The sequence below is a fragment of the Mus musculus genome, chromosome 1, assembly GCF_000001635.26.
Source record: "Mus musculus strain C57BL/6J chromosome 1, GRCm38.p6 C57BL/6J".
In the NCBI taxonomy this organism is placed as follows: Eukaryota; Metazoa; Chordata; class Mammalia; order Rodentia; family Muridae; genus Mus; species Mus musculus.
Window position 1 is genome coordinate 161,851,768 of NC_000067.6, and position 19,425 is coordinate 161,871,192.

General features: G+C 35.0%; 1 protein-coding gene across 12 annotated transcripts in view; it reads right to left on the minus strand.

The window, feature by feature from the left end:
* The window catches only part of Suco (SUN domain containing ossification factor), a 60,726-nt gene that overhangs the window by 35,656 nt on the left and 5,645 nt on the right, over positions 1-19,425 (minus strand). For 7 of the 12 annotated variants that reach the window (XR_003954894.1, XR_003954895.1, NM_001357401.1 and 4 more), the window contains exons 2-9: positions 12,147-12,258; positions 10,425-10,535; positions 7,583-7,737; positions 5,577-5,714; positions 5,054-5,204; positions 1,948-2,071; positions 1,044-1,180; positions 508-575 (exon numbers count right to left, since the gene is read on the minus strand). Coding sequence is in view for 8 of the 12 variants with exons in the window: in NM_001357401.1 (NP_001344330.1) it covers positions 508-575; positions 1,044-1,180; positions 1,948-2,071; positions 5,054-5,204; positions 5,577-5,714; positions 7,583-7,737; positions 10,425-10,535; positions 12,147-12,258 (996 nt within the window). In the remaining 4 variants the exon portion in view is untranslated. The remainder of the gene's footprint in view (positions 1-507; positions 576-1,043; positions 1,181-1,947; positions 2,072-5,053; positions 5,205-5,576; positions 5,715-7,582; positions 7,738-10,424; positions 10,536-12,146; positions 12,259-19,425) is intronic. The other 5 variants (NR_151684.1, NR_151683.1, NM_001357402.1 and 2 more) reach the window with 1 other exon arrangement.

A 19,425-nucleotide genomic window follows, 5' to 3' on the forward strand; every position in this document is an offset into this window, starting at 1 on the left:
GAGGGAAGTAGAGAGAGAGAGAGAGAGAGAGAGAGATGCATGCACACTGTCAAGCTGAGTACATGCAGTACTAAATGGTCTAATTGTAGCTAGACAGCTAGATTAATGCTCCAGCCTCATCACCTCACTACTCTAACTGCACCTTCTTGTCACAACTAAACTGCTGCTACATAGTCATCCAGAAGAGATATGCTCCTATTAAAACGCGGTGACTCCATCATCTGCTACTTCCCATGGGCCCTTTAAGATCCAGCCCAGAAACAACCTCTTCTAAGAATTCTCCTTTATATTCTTTTTGTAGACAACCCATCCAACAGTACTTTTGACCAGACCTGTCACTATTAACATTTCTATCTCCTTAAAAGAAAAGGCATCTTGTTCTTAATTTAGGGGCAATATCAATATTGATCAAACATAAATGCTTATTAAATTACACAGATATATTAATGTTACCCCAATAAAGATGTTCATATATAAAATATACTTTGTAAAGTTTTATTTACTTACCAAATTTTAGTGCTGCAAGGATTCAGCATATAAAGGTCCATATTTTCTATAAGAATAGCAGATGTGCTCTATTTCAAGAGGCAAAGAAAATAAAGAGAAGCAGTTTAAAAATATTTCAATTCTAAAATTTTGTGGAATTCCTGTACTTTGACTTTTAAAATGAGCCTATGTGTGTGTGTGGGGGGGGGGGAGGGGGGGAATAAACTAAATAGTTAAAATTTACCAGTTAAGGCTGCAGCATTAAATTAGCCTTATTATCAATTTGTCCTTTTAAAACTTTATTATAAAGGAAAATAACTTTTCAGGAGCTATTTTTAAAGCTGCATAGATTATTAAATGATTTTTAAAGCTGTAATGTGATCAACTAATGTAACAAAAATTTGACACTATAAAATATTTAAAAGCATAATCTCATATTAATTAATAAAGTTAAAAAATAATTCACATTGTAACAGTTACTGTCAACCACTGTCTGCTTTTAATAAAGTCACTAGTTTCTTATATTTTCTTTAAAAAAAAAAAAAAAAAAAAAGTACCTTGGCTTCCGGATTAGCTGCCAAAATTTTGGCACCACACTCCACAGAGGCATAATTATTTCTATTTTTCTGGACCTTTTTTGTGGCATGTGGACCTCCATTAGAAGACGGATGCAACGACTGACCTGTAGACAAACCTTATTATAAACACATAGATGATTATGATCGAAAATACATCCTTGGCCCCAGCAACACAATCATCTCAAAAGTAACAGGCACTTTCCAGAAAGGAACAGGTTTTAATTCCTAAAAACACAGCTTTAAAATACATGAGAAATCCAAGGCAGACATGGTGGCACATGCTCATAATCCCAGCGTTTGAGATGCCGCACAAAGAGGATTGGCATGAGTTTGAAGCCAGCCTTGTAGTCACAGTTACATTAAGGCCAACCAAAGTTACATACAGAGATTCTATCTCAAAACTAACAAACTAGAAATTCAAAATGTTTTAAAACATCTGGAATAAAAATTCACATTTCCTGAGGTACGTCTAATAACAGAACATAAAGATTTACCATGAGAATATAGCCTTGTTGGTTTTATGTTTTATTCTTTTTTTCTTTGAATCCCAACATCAAGAATTCTTATTTCAGAATTATTATGCAGACGGTTTAAAGCTTTCTAACTGACCTTTCCATGTCCAAGTTTTTTCTCCATATATTGGGAGTGATATTTTACTCTTTCTTATTTTACTATCAGTAGATAACTTCTAACAATAGATTTTAATTAATATTAAAACTGTATACCACCAGTAAATGGTAGTGTAATCAGCAGCAATGTGGTATATCTTTGAACAAGTTTTTAGAAAGGTTGTTTTATAATTAGAAAGAGAAAACACATATTTAAACCACCCCCTGCCCCAAATAATTTTTTTTTAATTAAAAGAATCCCACTGCTTTCTTACTTTTTTCTTTTTCTACTTCCATAACTTTCTTCTTCCACTCATCAAATGTTGGTATATCTTCTGGATCTTTGGGACTTGTGACAGATGTAGGGTCAGTTTCTCCTGGTTTTGTATAATCAGAGCTCTGAAAGAAATGCCCCCGCACAAAAATAATAATAATAACGAAGGTGAGCACACATGCTTCTTTAACACTAAATAAAAATTTAATTTTATAATGAATACTATTTAAAATGAAATAGTGATTTATTTAAAATTCAAGTTAACATAAAAACTAACTTTAAGCACTATAAAATTATGTTAGTAATATAAACATAACTTATTTTAAAAATAAAACAAACAGAATGCTGTATCTTAAACTGACTACTCAACCAGAGAGAAAGTGTGTGTACACTTGCAGTACAACCACCTTAAATATACTTACTTATTAAAATAGTAATTTCAGGTGTAGCATATTGCTTTTACAAAATAAGTAACAAGTATCCTATGCATACAAGCTTTAAAGTTGATATTTAAAATGTTATTTTAAAAGCCCCAAGACCTTACGCTTTAAAAGCATACAGAAATTGTGTTACATGCGGGCAAAAGAATTTACAAAAGAAAAAAAAATGGACGTCTGGACTGCACTTTTCAAACTGGGGTGCACTTGTTATACAAAATGTAAAAATAAAATGAAGACAGTGAGCTGGGGGAAACAATCCTTGAGTGCATTCAACGAACAAACGAGTGGGTATAAAAATTAACTGAAAATCAATAAGCAGCAAAAGGAGTAGAAGCAATAAATTAACAAAAAGAAGATGCAGTCATAAAATGCTCACAAGAAGCTATGAAAATCAGAGACATAAATAATACCAATTTGATGGCGGTTATAGTGTGATAGTCTGGGCAAAGTGTTACATATCTAATGCATCATGGGGATTCTATCAGATTGCTGAAGGAGTCTTAAAATACAGTATTAGCGGGACAGGAGAGATGGCTGAGCGGTTAAGAGCACTGACTGCTCTTCTGAAGGTCCTGAGTTCAAATCCCAGCGACCACATGCTTGCTCACAACCATCCGTAATGAGATCTGATGCCCTCTTCTGGTGTGTCTGAAGACAGCTACAGTGTACTTACATAAAACAATAAATACAAAGCCGGGCAGTGGTGGCACACATCTTTAATCCCAGCACTTGAGAGGCAGAGGCAGGAGTTCGAGGAGTTCGAGGCCAGCCTGGTCTACAGAGTGAGTTCCAGGCCAGCCAGGGCTATACAGAGAAACCCTGTCTCAAAAAACCAAAAAGTATTAGCAAGATGTACATACCTACTAATTCCTCACCATGTGCAATGTCAGCAAAAATGTGTATAATTGCATAGTGCACCACTACTTCTAATAGGGTAATCAGAAAAATGAATATCCTTCAAATGAAAAATTGAAAGAAAATAACTATATCAAGCACTAACAAGACAAATAAAAAGCTGAATGAACCACCAACCAGAGTACACAAAGTAGGGCTCATGGCTCTAGCTATGCAGCAGAAGATGGCCTAATTGGTCATCAATGGGAGGAGAGGCCCTTGGTCCTGTGAAGGCTCTATGCCCCAGTTTAGGGGAATGCCAGGGCCAGGAAGTAGGAGTGGGTGGGTGGGTTGAGGAACAGGGGGAGGGGGTGGGGATAGGGGGTTTTTGGAAGAGAAGCCAGGAAAGGGGATAACATTTGAAATGTAAATAAAGAAAATATCTATTATCATAAAAAAAAAAACTAAATGAAGGCATGGAATGTCATCACAGACTGTCCTGAAATGAACATTATTAAAATCACCAAATGCATGATAGCATTATCTGAAGAGGAGTTGTAATTTACTTGCCTAGTCATTTCATGGTTCAACTATCTGTACATTACAAAAACAAAACAAAACTAAATCTTTTAAATAATGGATGCTGCAAAGATCTAATTGTATTAGAAAGCAAACTGGTTTACATGAACGTAACTAGGCAGAATTATTCTGAACTGGATACTCATGTGTTATTTCTGACAACCTTTTTAGGATATTAATTTGTTCAGGAAGTAATTACATTTTAATTAAAATTTCATTCTTCTACCTATTATCACAGGCTCACAGTCGAAGGCCTTGGGTACTGTAGTTGGTTAACAGTTGAGAACAAGTAAATTTAAGACAGCTGGCTGCCAAAGGAGACATGCTTTAATGTTTGCCTACTTTTACTTATGGGTGTGATATCTGACAATTGAACCTTAACAGCTCTTGATCTGGTTCTACTGGGAAAATTAAAATGAGTTCTTTTATAATACCAGACTAGAAAACACTGAGTTCCTGTGTTTCTAGGAAGCCACAAACACACAAAGCTAGTCCTATGAATATATAAAGCTCTGCAATTTAAGTTAGGAAGGTCAAGTGAAAATTCATTAAAAAGAACGGAACATCTCAAACTAAAAGGAATGAATAAAAAGGTGTGCTTGGCGTTTTACATTACTCTTTCATTCTATTTATTTTGCTTTCAACTTGATGAAAAACATCTTTCACTTAGTTATTTCTTACCAGAGGGGGATCCTAAATTGCTGGATAAAAGGTTCCTTGGGAACTTTTTTTTTACCAAGCTCTTCACAAAGAATAAAGACAACTGCTTCACTATAATAAAGTCCATCTTTATTGGAAGAATAGTTTCAAGATAGTAGTTTAGCATTCAGTTGTACCTTGCATGTAAGTAAAGAAACCAAAAATGTGCCCTTAAAATATTCTAGCTGAGCAGCATATATTTGTTCTCACTGAATTAAATACTATTCTTCAATTTAATGGTTGTAGCATCTATACAGATCAATAACACTGCTTAAGTAGGATTTTACTTATATTGTCCCAAAGAGCTGATGGTGGGCAGAAAGTCATGTAATTATATATAAAACCCAGGAGAATCCATCCCAGAACGCCTTTATACATAAACACAAGTCAGAATAGCATGAAGTGACTACCTGCTATACATAGACGCAGAGTACATCAGTTTTATGACTAAAGTCCCTAATTTTATAAGAAATATGTTTAGCGTTTTATTTTCAAGATTGCACTATTAAAGTAAGTTACATAACATACACTAGTCAGCCAAAGTCACACACTAACCTCATTTTTTAAAGTATCTGAAGTGTTTAATGCAGACTTCGGATCACCACCGTCTTGCTCACTCACTGAAACTTTTGATTCAAATTCTGATTTTGTTACTTTTTCTTTGCCGTGTGAAGATGACACATTCTCTATATGCTGGCCAACAAGGCTATATAAAAGCAAAAGATATATTAAACATATTTTAGCTGGATAGCAAATTTTCATACAATATGATTACCACACACAAGGAACACCTAAACAAAAGCACAAAGAGATAAAATTCCAGTAATAAAATTGGAATGAAGCTTGCACCAAACAACTTTAAAAAAAATCACATTGTGGTTATTACAGAATCTTATCACTAATCCGATGTGGTAGTGCAGGCCTCTAATTCCAGCATTTGGAAGGCTGAGGAGCCTATGATTGAGGCAGCCTGGGTTACCCATAAAGTTCCACGTTAGCCTGGGTGGTCTACACAAAAAGACACTGTCATGATAAAAAAGCAAAAAGAACCACAGTTAAAAGAACTATCGATACCCACCTCTCTGGTGGACTGACAAAAGCAGGTTGTTCCACTGGAGCATCTGCATCAGGAGCCTCCCCAGCATCACAGTCAGCTTCAGGCTGCTCCACTTCACCTGGCTTGGCTATAGATAAAGTACCAGACTTTTCTACTTCACTAAATGAGGAAAGAAAAGATGATAATCCAGTGATTTAATACTTAATATACATTTAAATTCTAATAACAATGGTGAAACATAACCTAAGCCCAAGAAAAAAGAATGTTTGAAGACCTACAGAATGTTTTCAAGGATTTTGTTGTTGTTGTTGTTGTTGTTGTTGTTTTTTGTTTTTCGAGACAGGGTTTCTCTGTGTAGCCTTGGCTGTCCTGAAACTCACTCTGTAGACCAGGCTGGCCTGGAACTCAGAATCTGCCTGCCTCTGCCACCCAAGTGCTAGGATTAAAAGCGTGCGCCACCACTGCCCGGCTCAAGAATTATTATTAAATTGGGCACAATGGCACATGCTTTTAATCCCAGTATCTAAGAGGCCAAACAGGAGGACTGAGAGGTCAAGGCCAGACTGAGCTATTTACTTTAAACCATGAACAATCAACTGTTGACTGATCTATGGGTGTTCCTTCACCTAAAACACTACAGAATTTTATAAAACAAAATATTAAATGAATATTTGGCCTGATAAAAATAAAAACTTTTTTTCTAAGAGTATCTTCCTAATATTTGATTTCTGCAGCTATTGAATCAATACTGTTGAAATTAGCAAAAATCTACCAATTATTTCGAGCTACTTCAGTGACGCTTTACTGCACTTTTACAATTTTACTATTAAAAATGTGTCAATATTTCAATATTTTCCTTCCCTTACTTATAATTTTCCAATCAATTTTTTTAATTCTACTTATTCACTTTATATCCCACTCACTGGCCCCCTCTCAGCCACTCCCTCCCACAATCTTTCCCCCTTCCTCCTTCCCAATTCCCTTCTCCTCTGAGCAGCAGGGGTACCCCTTGGGTAACCCCTCCAACTTGGCACTTCAAGTCTCTGCATAGCTAGATACTTCTCCTCTCCTGCTGAGGCCAGACCAGACAGCCCAGCTAGTAGAACATATTCCATGTATAGGTAACAGCTTTTAGGACAGCCCCTAATCCCAGTTTTTCAGGATTTTTTTTCAATTTAATTTAATTTTTTTCCAATCAATAATTTTTAATAAAATGGGAGAATAAGAACATACTGTTAAGATAAATAGTATTCTGATCTTAATTAGTTTCTGAAATACTATCTAGACTTTTTCCAACATGCTTTCTGTTCCCTTTTCCTTAACTGAGCAACATTCTCAAATGATACCATCTTTGTGCAAAACTCCATCAGCCCAGTCCCTTACATTCTGCAGGAATACAGATATTCAAAACCTGACTGTGTTGCAGTAAAAAGATTTTTAAAAGTGGCAATAAAGTAGCATTTATTCTTACTGAGTCAAATACTCTGTTACCTTCTTACTATTATTAATTCTCACAATAAAGTAAATACTTAATGGGTATTAAGAGAGGGTGTTTGACTTTGCTCTCTGTGTTACAACTTAAGTAACTCAGAAGCACAGAACTGAGAGAACTAAGGATAACATAAGCTTAAATATTTCAAATGTTATTAAGTTACAAAAAGGTAGCTAGTCACACAAAAGCATGACTATTACTGGAATGCTAGTAACACTTGATGGAAATAAATTGACATTTGATTTTTGAATAACTATACAAATCATTTGTTTTAAATGTATAATTTCTCCTAAGTAGAACCTATGCAACGTAGAAATTCATGGCTAGGCTATAATCTATTCTATTCATCTACTGAGCTGAATAAATAAGTTCACTATTAAGATTATATTCAACATACACAAATAAGACATTGATACAATAAATTATAACTGCCCAAATATCAAATATGAGTATACGAAGGTGTTTTATTAAGAAATGTTTTTAATTTGCTGTGTTTGCTCCTCCCCCTACTCCATCCTCCTTCATAATGACTTACTCAAGCTCTGAGACTGGAGTCCTTTCTGAGGTAGATGAACTGGAACTATTTTCAATGGTTTCACTGCCTACAACTACACTGGAAGACTCTTCATGCAAATCAACTGTAGGGAGTGCTTCAACCACAGGGAGGCTTAACTTCGTTGTTTCCAAATCCTGTTTTTTAAAAGGTTATATTAAATGTTAAGATTAATAAGTTACTTCTGATGGGAAAAAGTTCATAGAAAGCTGAAAAATGACTATATGATGTTAATAATCTAAGAGTATTTAGTCCAATGGTAAAGTGCTTAATATACACAGACTGCTATCATAGGTTTAATTCTCTAGCACTAAAGAAAGAATATTACTTAAACGAAATACTTTTACACACACACACAAATCCTTTCTTCCATCATTACTACCCTTAGAATTTTGTTTCATATTCTAATACAGAACCTGCACATTTTCATACATTAGCAGACACAGCTGTATCAGGTCCTACAAGTTAACTCCATTTCTATTTAATACTGTACTATTAGTAACTAAGTAAGACTATGTAAATATATAAAATGATATGATACAGTTCTTTTATCCCTAAAGAGTTTATGAAAAAGTGTGCATCAACAAGTAACAATATAAGATATGTACAAGTATTACAGCACAATATAAGACTTTGCTTTTCTTCCAATCCTAAATGTTCTAGGTCATTCACCCCTTAGATCTGAAAACCTTTATCAGCTCCAGTGATAAAAGAATTCGCCTGCTCCTTCCCATTCTGCTTCCACTATTCTCTATTCAGTCTCATCACAGCATCCGTAACAGTCAACTGGTATTATAAATCTTCCTCTTGCTTTCAATTATAATATAAATGTATTAAGTAAGGAGAATGTTCTCTCGATTTTAAGTCCCAGTATTTAGCACACAACGCACTTAAAAGTGTAACAAAGGATAACAAGTAAGAAAAATTCACACCAAGGTCAAGGAAAGAAAAAAACTATGAACTATTACAGACTATATGAGATGGGCCTTGAAAAGTAGGTAAGCCAGTTTGGGTTAGAAGAAGACACAAGACAATGTCAACAGTATGATCAAATTATGGTCATTTGGAGAACTAGTAGCAGTAAAAGTTTTACAAATAACAATGGCTTGTTTTTAAAGATAGAAAATCTTCAGGAAAAGACATCATCAAATACTGTATTATTTCAGCATATATTCATTTTTTTTCTTTTTCTTTTTCTTTTCCCGAGACAGGGTTTCTCTGTGTAGCCCTGGCTGTCCTGGAACTCACTTTGTAGACCAGGCTGGCCTCAAACTCAGAAATCCACCTGCCTCTGCCTCCCAAGTGCTGGGACTAAAGGTGTGCGCCACCACTGCCAGGCTTTAAAATTTTAAAACAGTGGTATTTTGCATTCTTTTTAAAACCTAAGTCCTTCAAGTTCAACATGTATTTTGTACTTAACAGTAAACTGCCAGGCTTTAAAATTTTAAAACAGTGGTATTTTGCATTCTTTTTAAAACCTAAGTCCTTCAAGTTCAACATGTATTTTGTACTTAACAGTAAATTTTACCAATCAGCCACACTTCAAATGCTCAATAACCAAAGGACCTAATGACTACTATGCTAAACAACACAGGAATAAGAGATTCCACAAAATTTCAAAACATTTGAGATAAAAGCTACTAGAGCAGTGGTTCTCAACCTTCCTAATGCTGCAACCCTTTAATACAGTTCCTCATGTTTTGGTATCCCCCTAACCATAAAATTATTTTACTACTACTTCATATAAAATTATTTTACTACTACTGTTATGAATCATAATAAATATCTGATATGTGACCCCTATGGGGGAATCACACCCAAGTCTGAGAACCACTGTTCTAGACTTCAATTACATGAGCTTTAAGATAGTTGTGCAATTGGAAAGGCAACAGATAGTAGCTTTTTAGTCTATACCTAAATCTTTGGCAAATATTTTCCAAAATTTAATAAAATGAAACTCTTTCATTCTGAGGTGAACATTTTTTAAAGAATTATTTTATGTGTATAAGTACATTGCAGCTGTCTTCAGACACACCAGAAGAGGGCACTGGGTTCTATTACAAATGGTTGTGAGCCACCATGTGGTTGCTGGGAATTGAACTCAGGACCTCTGGAAGAGCAGTCAGTGATCTGAACCACTGAGCCATCTCTCCAGTCCCAAGATGAACATTTTTAATCTGTAAAATGTTTTGGTTTTTCTTAATCTTTCTGTCTCCATACCAAACATCCCTAGTTCTTTCAACCTCATAGATTAAACATTTTCTAAATATATCAGCATTCTACTAGGTTTATAGTATTTATTCATGATTTTAATAACTGCCATATTTCAGGTACATAAATTTGAAAACAATACTTAGAATGAAAAAATGGCAGAAACCATTTTAATGCATTCTTTTAACTTCATATACTATGTAAATTTAAATACTGGTTTCAAGAATGTTCTATGTGCTACATACAACTACTTCTGCTGCAAAATAAAGATCAAAAAAGGATTTAGTTTCTAAAAGTCAGAAAATATATATTATAATGAGCCAAGAAAAATAGAACTTAGGAAGAAATATTTGCACTCAAATTTTACCTCTAAGAAAATAGCTGTATTTATTATTAAATCTTTAATTTTACATCTTCACAAAATCTATACTACTATTAACATGTGAATAATTTTACATTCTATTATATGGTTCTTTACAGTGAAGAAAATTAACCATATATAACATGTTGACTAAACAAAGGTATCCATTACTGTGCAAAAAGAAAAAAACAAAAACAAAAAACCCAAAACCATAAGGTATATTATTAAAAGCAAAGGCAGACTATAGCTTACTTGTACATCCACAGTGTAGTCATCCTTTATTTTGTTTCCTTCTGGAGATATAGTTAAATAGGAATTTGATTTTCCTGATAGCTCAGCATTACTAGGTTCCTCTCTTTCATTCTACATGGTGACAAAGAAATGACTGGTAAAATTATTTTGTATAAATAAGTAAGTAAATAAATAAATAAATGCAGTTAGCAAAACTATCTCCTTCTTTGCCATAAACCAGTCTTATATACATTTGATTCTCAACTTCATTTACATGTTTATTTTCTATCTCCTTCCATCCCTCTCCTTTTCACCATACTTAAAATAGAAATATATGACTTTAAAACCCTCATCTGATAACTTAATAAACACATCCTATATGAAGTATTATATACCAGACACCAAGGGAGACTTCCATAATTGCTTGGAATATATGTTTTTGTTTCATCTATCTTTTGACACACACTCATTAATATTTTCTATACCTGTGTCTTTAAATGTGTTTCCTAAAATACACATTTCATAGAAACAAAGTTCACATCGCCTTTTTTAAACCTGTGCTTATCTAGCACATACAAAATATTGAAATGTTTGCTGAGAATTCCCCCCACTTAATGTTTACTTAAAATGTTTTTGTAACATTTGGTATGTAAATATCTCCTCGAAGATGAAGTTAGAGACAAATTCTTCTGATTGTGAATAAAAGCATTACATTTTAAGTTTTCTTTCTAAAGAAATTAATTTTCCAAAGTTTGTATCTTCCATCCCAGATATAAATTCTATACAACTCAAATATTAAATAATCCAGTCCAAATATTATATCTCAAACCTCCAAACATGTAACTAAAAGTTGGTCATGATGCACATGCACACAGAGCTGAGGAACAACACAAAAAAATCTCATGAGGGAAAAATACATTCTGCTGTATCTGTATGATAAAGGCCATGTGCATATGCCCTTAGAGAAGGAAGAAAATCACTTGTAGAACATTTTTATTTTATTGTAATAGAAATCAAAATATTAATTTGTGTTCCTAGTTAAAAGTGTACCTTTACCTACAAGAAACATTTGAACATTCACAAGAAGCTTTTTTGTTTTGTTTTTGTTTTGTTTTTGTTTTTGTTTTTTGAGACAGGGTTTCTCTGTGTAGCCCTGGCTGTCCTGGAACTCACTCTGTAGACCAGGCTGGCCTCGAACTCGAAAATCCGCCTGCCTCTGCCTCCCAAGTGCTGGGATCAAAGGCGTGTGCCACCATACTCAGCTTAGGATAAGTATATGCAAAGAAAATTGTTTTATAGTCAGCCAAAGTTTATTTCTGTAGTTTAAATTAAAATACAGAAAGTTGGAGACAAAAGACAAATTTGAAGTAGCAAAACTATAAATGATTTCAAAACTATCAGGTTTTATGTCTATTTGCTGTACCTAATTATATCTACAAAGCCCCCAACAGCAAAAATGCAATACTCATTACTGATAACTTTTAATTTGTAAAAGCAGATTTCTTTGCAGCAATAAATGAGTAATTTTTATTGAATATAGATCATACTTAACACATAGTATTTGAAGTATAAGCAACAAAAATATACCAGTATTTCTGAGCTATCTTAATATCAGAATTACCTCTGCAGCCCTCAACATTAAAACAGAAATCTCCAGAAACTGTAGCCTAGCATTTCTCAGGTTACTTTCATTCTAAATGGAAACAGTCTTAGAAAGCAAGCTGTCAATTCCATTTAAGGTACCTTTTTCTGGAACTGTGTGTCTTCACTTCCTATTGCACAATTATCATCTTGAGAATAGTATGATGTTGAAGCTGAAGAACTCTCTTTACAGCAAACATGCCAACTCGGAAGCCTGCAGACACCCACCACCAGCAACAATGAACAAGAGAAGGAAAGTTAAGTAAATATCCTTTTATGGGCTACAACCTCAGGCAATAAAATACCCGTTCTTATCCTAAAACACTCAAGAACACAACTTTAGAGTATTGGTATCGTAGGAGGGGAAGTTGATAATCATTCTATTACTATCAACACCAAGTAATACATACACTTCTGGAGGGTACAACAAAAACAACAGAAGCAGTATGTGGTAATTATCACAGAAGGTACAGAAAGTTGTCAGAGTTAGCCTCCTGAGAAAGTGTCCAGATGCCAGAGCCATTTACAAATATTTAAAGATAATTCTAAAACCCGCCTAGACTACTTCAAATCATGGAAGTAAAACCTGTAAGCTAGCCTTATTAAGGACACTGACAGCTAGAAGTAACAAACTCTACAAGCACAAACACTCCAGGCTGACAGTACTCTGAACCAGTATGTAACTCTTCTAGGCCAAAACCTCTCTGCAAGTTTAACAAAGGGAGGAATAGAATTCCTTATGATTGTTTGGCTCAAAACAACAAGCAACAAAAATAAATATACAAATATCTGTGAGCTATTTTAATGTCAAAATTACCTCAGTAGTTCCTCATAATATAACAAAACAGAAATCTCCACAAGTTTGTAGCCTAGTATTTCTCAAGTGTCTTTTATTCTAAATTAACAGTCTTAGAAAGCAGGCTATCCAGTGCCTGGCAAATACAGAAATGGATGCTCACAGTCATCTATAGGATGGAACACAGGGCCCCCAATGGAGAAGCTAGAGAAATTACCCAAGGAGCTGAAGGGGTCTGCAACCCTATAGGTGGAACAACAATATGAACTAATCAGTACCCCCAAAGCTCGTGTCTCTAGCTGCATATGTACCAGAAGATGGCCTAGTCAGCCATCATTGGGAAGAAAGGCCCCTTGGTCTTGTAAAATTTATATGCCCCAGTACAGGGGAATGCCAGGGCCAAGAAGTGGGAGTGGGTGGATAAGGGAGCAGGGCAGGGGAGGGTATAGGGGACTTTTGGGATAGCATTTGAAATATAAATGAAAAAAATATCCAATAAAAAAAGCAGGCTATCGATAAATCTATTTTATGGTAACCTAGAAAATCATTACCACACCTACTAAAAGATATCTGGATAAATTACATAGCTATAAAGATCCTTCTAATGAATAAAACACACACACACACACACACACACACACACACACACACATACACACAATATGTGGAACATATGTTATATAATCCTAAAACTCGTTGTTGTTGTTTTTGTTGTTGTTGTTCTGAGACAGGATTTCTCTCAGTGTAGCCTTAACTGAAACTCACTTTGTATACCAGGCTGGCCTCAAACTCACAGTGATCCATCTGCCTCTGCTTTCTCAGTGCTGGGATTATAGACATGTGCCACTCAGTTTAAAAGTCAATATGTCACTTTAAAAATAACCCATGTATATATGCCTCAGTACAGGGGAACACCAGGGCCAAGAAGTGGGAGTGGGTGGGTGGAGGAGTGGGTGGGGGAGCGTGTGGGGGACTTTTGGGATAGCATTGGAAATGGAAATGAAATAAATACCTAATTAAAAAAAAATAACCCATGCATCACTAGTCTAGTGTTAAGTAGTATCACATGCTATGATGATTAAAGACAAAAAAGGATTCCCACAACAGGAAAATGTGCAGAGAAGGAGATCATGGACTACTCAGTCTTAAATGAGATATCTCCGTCAAATCCATCCCTTCAGAGCTCAGGGAACACTATTGGAAGAGGAGTTGGAAGATTCTGAGAAACAGAGGAGGGATGAAGAATACTAAGGAAACAAGGCCTTCTAAACACCAGTGCAACTGAAGCACATGTGAACACAACAGACAGTGGTAGCATATACTGGGCCTACACGGATCTAAGCCAAGATAGGGGTCCCAGCACTGAGAAAAGTGAACACAAGTCCCCATTCCAAATCTAGAGAGTACCTCTGTTTGATAACTGCTCGTAAAGGGAAACTTTGTTTTCCCCAATGGAGTCTCAATAGTTGTACAAACTACTTTTAAAGACAGACTCTATGCCCAGCAGTAGATAATCAACACAAAATTAACTCAATGGCATTTTTGGAGGTTCTTTGTCTCATAATGCTTTGCCTGGGCACTATTATTTCCTTACAGGTCTGCTGCATATATATTACAGTTTCTGGTGTTACGCTTTTCTGGGATTTCTCTCTCACACTCTTTGTGTGTGTGTGTGTCTGTGAACATGTGTGTCTCTGTATGTGCATCTTGTGCTTTCTCTTTGACTCTTCTGTTAATTTGTTTGCTTCATCATATTCTGGTTTGCTTGTTTTTTATTTTATCTTTATTGTTTTTTAGAAGAATGATTGTATTCTAATGAGAAATGAGAAAAAGGGGTGGATTAAGGTGAGTGGGGAATTGGGAAGGAGAAGAGGAAGGGGAAACCATAATTAGAAATTTTATGTGAAAAAAACTATTTTCAATTAAAAAAATCAAAGTGGAAAAGTAAAACAGTAAAATTATGTTACAAATAATGAGTTTATCTATAGTAAAGATGACTTACGTAAGTGTAAAATACAAAGATATTAACTATTATAAATTAGATATAAAAATTGCATTCCTAAACCAGGCATGATGGCACATGCCTTTTTAATCCCAGAACTTAGGAGACAGGCAGATCTTTGTAAGTTAGAGGCCAGCCTGATCTATAAAGCGAGTCCAGGATAGCCAGGACTTTGCTGCACAGAGAAACCATGTCTCAAAAAACAAAACAAAACCAACAATTACATTTCTGGTTATAAAATGTTATATAACTCCTTATTTACAATGAATAAAAGATCCAAACTTAACATGAAAACTATCAAATCAAACTATTTGAGACTTCCAATATTAGCCAATTGCTTTGCTTGAAAAAAAAAGTCATTTTAACACATTTCAAAATACTGATGTGTAAGGAAGACCTGAAAACCACCTTTTGGTTTTTTAAAAAATAAAAGCAGAGCTGAACAGTGGTGGTACAGGCCTTTGATCCTAGAACTCAGAGACAGGCAGATCTCTGTGAGTTTAAGGCCAGCCTGGTCTACATAGTAAGTTCCAGGACAGCCAAGGCTACATAGAAAAACCCATCCAGAAAAATGAAAATAAATAAATAAATAGATAAATGCAGGGAGGAAGGAATTTAGGAAGTTAGGGAGGGAAGAAGGAAGGAAGGAAGGGAGGGAGGAAAAGTAGGCTAGAGATAGTAAAGATGGTTCTAATGTATATGGGACCAATTAAACCTATATGAAGCTACAATTACAGCAATACTGAGATAGGAGGGTCAAACACCACAGCTAGAAACAAAGACAACCTTTAACCTTACAATTGGAGCTCTTAAAAGCTGCTTTGCTCTGCTTGGTCTCTTACTAGGTAAGAGCACAATGTGTCCTTTCTTTCATTCTCACTGAGAAAGCCCTATTGATTGCTGATAACCAAACCTTTAAATTTAGTAGTTCAGATCATTACTAGTCACTTATATAGGCTGGGTCTTAGATATTCTCAGCCACCATACTCCATATATCAAATTATATTCAATGACTGATCACTAAAAACTGGTCAATAATTTCAATGATCCATCATGAAGAAGCACTGAGCAACATAGGTAATATTTTGTATCTTAATCTACCATTACTAATTTTGCCAATAAAATCTGTTTTTAAAGCTGATGGAAATAATTATATACTAATCATACTTAAAATGGCATATTTTTAAAAATTGTGTAAGATGTATTTATCCTAAAAAAAAAATAAAATCATGGTGCTTTTTCTATAGCAATTTTCAGTTCAAAATACAAATAAAGTTCCCAAATAAATTAGTGTAGGCTAACCATATAATCTGGGTAAACAGAAATCCACATATTGAACAATGAAAAGCTATCCCTCAAAAGTAGGTTAGGGACTGAGCCTTCAAATGTTTATCCTTAGGCAAGCAGGGTTATTTAGAAGAATTTCATTAAGGGACTGACAAAAATCAAAAGTAGAGGGCTGGAGAGATGGCTCACTGGTTAAGAGTATACACTACTTTTCAAGGGTCCTAGAGTTCAGTTCCCAGCATTTGAGTGAGGTAGCTTACAACAGACAGCCTCTAAATCCAGGGGCTCCAAAGTTCTCTTCTGGCCTGCATAAGCACCTGCATTTGGATACACATATCCACACGGGGGCATGCAGACATATAGATTTTAAGAGAATAAATCTTTTTAAAAATTAAAAAGTATAAGGCTACTGTAGCCATTAACTTTCTTATTATAAGTATTCTTTTTCTTCCAGGATGCCAACCAACCATGCAAGAATGCATGCCTGCCACCTCCTAAACTTCTATTTCAATTACAATGACTTATCAACACTTCCCTCTAAAAAACAGTATTTCTGTTTTCAAATGCTTCAACCCTATCAGACTCTACACTGTTGACAAAGTAATCTTAAACAGCTTTCCATCTTTATTTCCAGTTTCCTCCTTTCTATCCTTTTACTGGGTCTCATGTAGCTAAGCTGCACTCTATGTAGCAAAGGCTGGCCTTGAATTCCTGCTTCTCCCTCCTCCTGCCAAAGGCTGGGATTACAGGAATGCAGTAGCATACCAGGCCTTCAAAGCTTCCTTTCTTTGTCATCTTGATTCCTATTATCTTCAGAAACTCAGTGCTCTGTTTCAAAAGTCAAACATTCCCCTTCAAAAATTATTCCCTCTGTGGAGAAAATTCCAGTCTTTTTATCTCCCAAGCCCACATTTTTAAGTTGTATACAATCTATACAATTCTGGGCTTACATATTCCATCCCCCTCCAACTAGAAGATCATTCATTTTTCAATTTTTTATAACTCTTGCATTTTTTGTACACTATTAATACAAGATAAGAACACAGTTTTCTCTCTCTTTGAACCAATTTCCCAAATTCTTAATTTAATATACAAGGATGTATGGTCTCATCTGCATATGTTCTAAGAAAGTATCTACCTTTCCTTGTTTGGCAGAATTCTACAAAAAATGCACCACACAGCACAAGAGCCTTGCTAGATGTGTTGACATAAGAAGAGTAAGAGAAAGCAATGCTGACAAGAGCAGGTCGGAGACAAACTAAACAGCTCTTTTGAGTTCTAGCTCAATGCTGTACCTTTGCACTACAGCTGCACTACAGGCCAACTTCACAACCTATTATAAAACCAGAGCATTTACTTCCGTAAGATTTGTGCTTAATGCTCTTACTTTCTCCATTTCTAAAACCACATTCTTATTGTGGCAAACTCAATTACTCTGACTGTTTCCAAGTATTTGTCTCTGTAAATCTCTCTCTCTTCTCAGAAATACATCTAGTACAATGATGTCAACATAACCTTCTCAAAACAATTTCCCTTGCTGGATATTTATCATCTAGCTCTCTGACTTCACTTATAAAATTCACCATAATCTCCTATCTGCAACTTTTTCTTAAGTTTAACTACTTATTATCACTTCTATCCATTCATTATTAATTTCTCATACTCTTTCCTCTTGATAATTAAGTGCAATCTGCTCACTGCAGGCAGTGAGACACATATATACGGATATAGCCATCATTCATATTAGCAGCAACAGTGCATCTTATTTCAGCTCATGCAACACCTGTTCCCACTGGAGAGTTTATAGCTGGCACATTACACTTCAAACCTTCCTAGCAACTCCAGGCCAATTTTTTCATTAATAAGTAGTATGATACTCAGTTTTCTGAATGATTCATTAGCATTCTAATCATATTTCTAGAATGTTGGCTGTATAAAAATAGTTGACTTCATCTAATCCAGTAACACTAAATTGAATACAAAAACCAAAAATATCCATAAATATAGTTTCTTTGAGATAGGAATCTTCGAAAAGTGTCCTTTTAAAAAGAGCTTCATGTTGTTAACTCCTGCTGTCAAATCCTTCCTTGGCTCATTCAGGCCCCACCATTTTCAAATAAGAAATCTACCCAAGTACATCAACTGGCGTACAGGCAGAACACACAGTGATTAAGAGAACACAAGCTCAAAAAACTACCTAAGTTCTGGATCCTTCCTGTGAAAAACTTGGCAAAGATGCTTAGTGTCTATGTGTCTTCCTTCTTTGTCTTTACATGAAGGAGTCCCACAGGAGTCTATATATTAAAAGGGGCGTATTTTTCAGAAGAGTTACAATGATCATAAAGTGACTATTGGGTCCTTTCTAATAAAGATATCCATCTGTATTATGGACAAGGAACTTGTACACAAGGCTCAAGTTCCACACTTACTGTTTCCTTCTCTGTACCAAATACATTGGGGGCAACCAAATAATATTAGAAATAAATTTATAAAAATAAATGATATATTATTATAAACCCTTATAACCTTTCCTATTTTACTCTATAAGCTGTTAAAGTACCCAGAGTGAATGAATCAAAACATATATATAAAATAGTACTTAAATACATTATGAGCTTAGTACCTAAGAACTATATCAACACTATAAAAGACTGAATATATTTATATACATTAAATACATTTATATAAAGTACAAAAATCACTTAACTAATACTTCATTATAAAAATAAAGTTTTGAAGCTGGGTGGTGGTGACACAAGCCTTTAATCCCAGCACTCAGGAAGCAGAAGCAGGTGCACCTCTGTGAGCTCTAGAGCAGCCTGGTCTACAGAGTGCTAGGACATCCAGGGCTACACAGAGAAACCCAGTCTCAAAACAAGAAATGTTCTGAATTTAGAGTGTAGCTCATAGTAGAATACTTGTCTAGCATTTGGGAAGCCCTAGGTTCTATATCCAATATTCAAAAAAGGAAGGAAAACAAGTCCTTCAAAAGCAAACAAATCTTAAAAAAAATTCAAAAGCACTCAATTTATAAAATAAGTATATCCCAAGGGATATCCAAATACTCAAAAGCAATTTCCCATTCCCTTGTGACATATGAAATTATACCTTGTGAAAATACTTTATATGGTCTTGAAAAACAAAACAGGGAATGCAAGTAAAAAATGTGTTTTATAGCTGGCACTAAAGAAAAATCTGAAATCCATAAATCATTATTTCAATTAGGGTGTTTTTGTCTGTTTGTTTGGTTTGGTTTGGTTTGGTTTTTCAAGACAGGGTTTCTCTGTGTAGCCCTG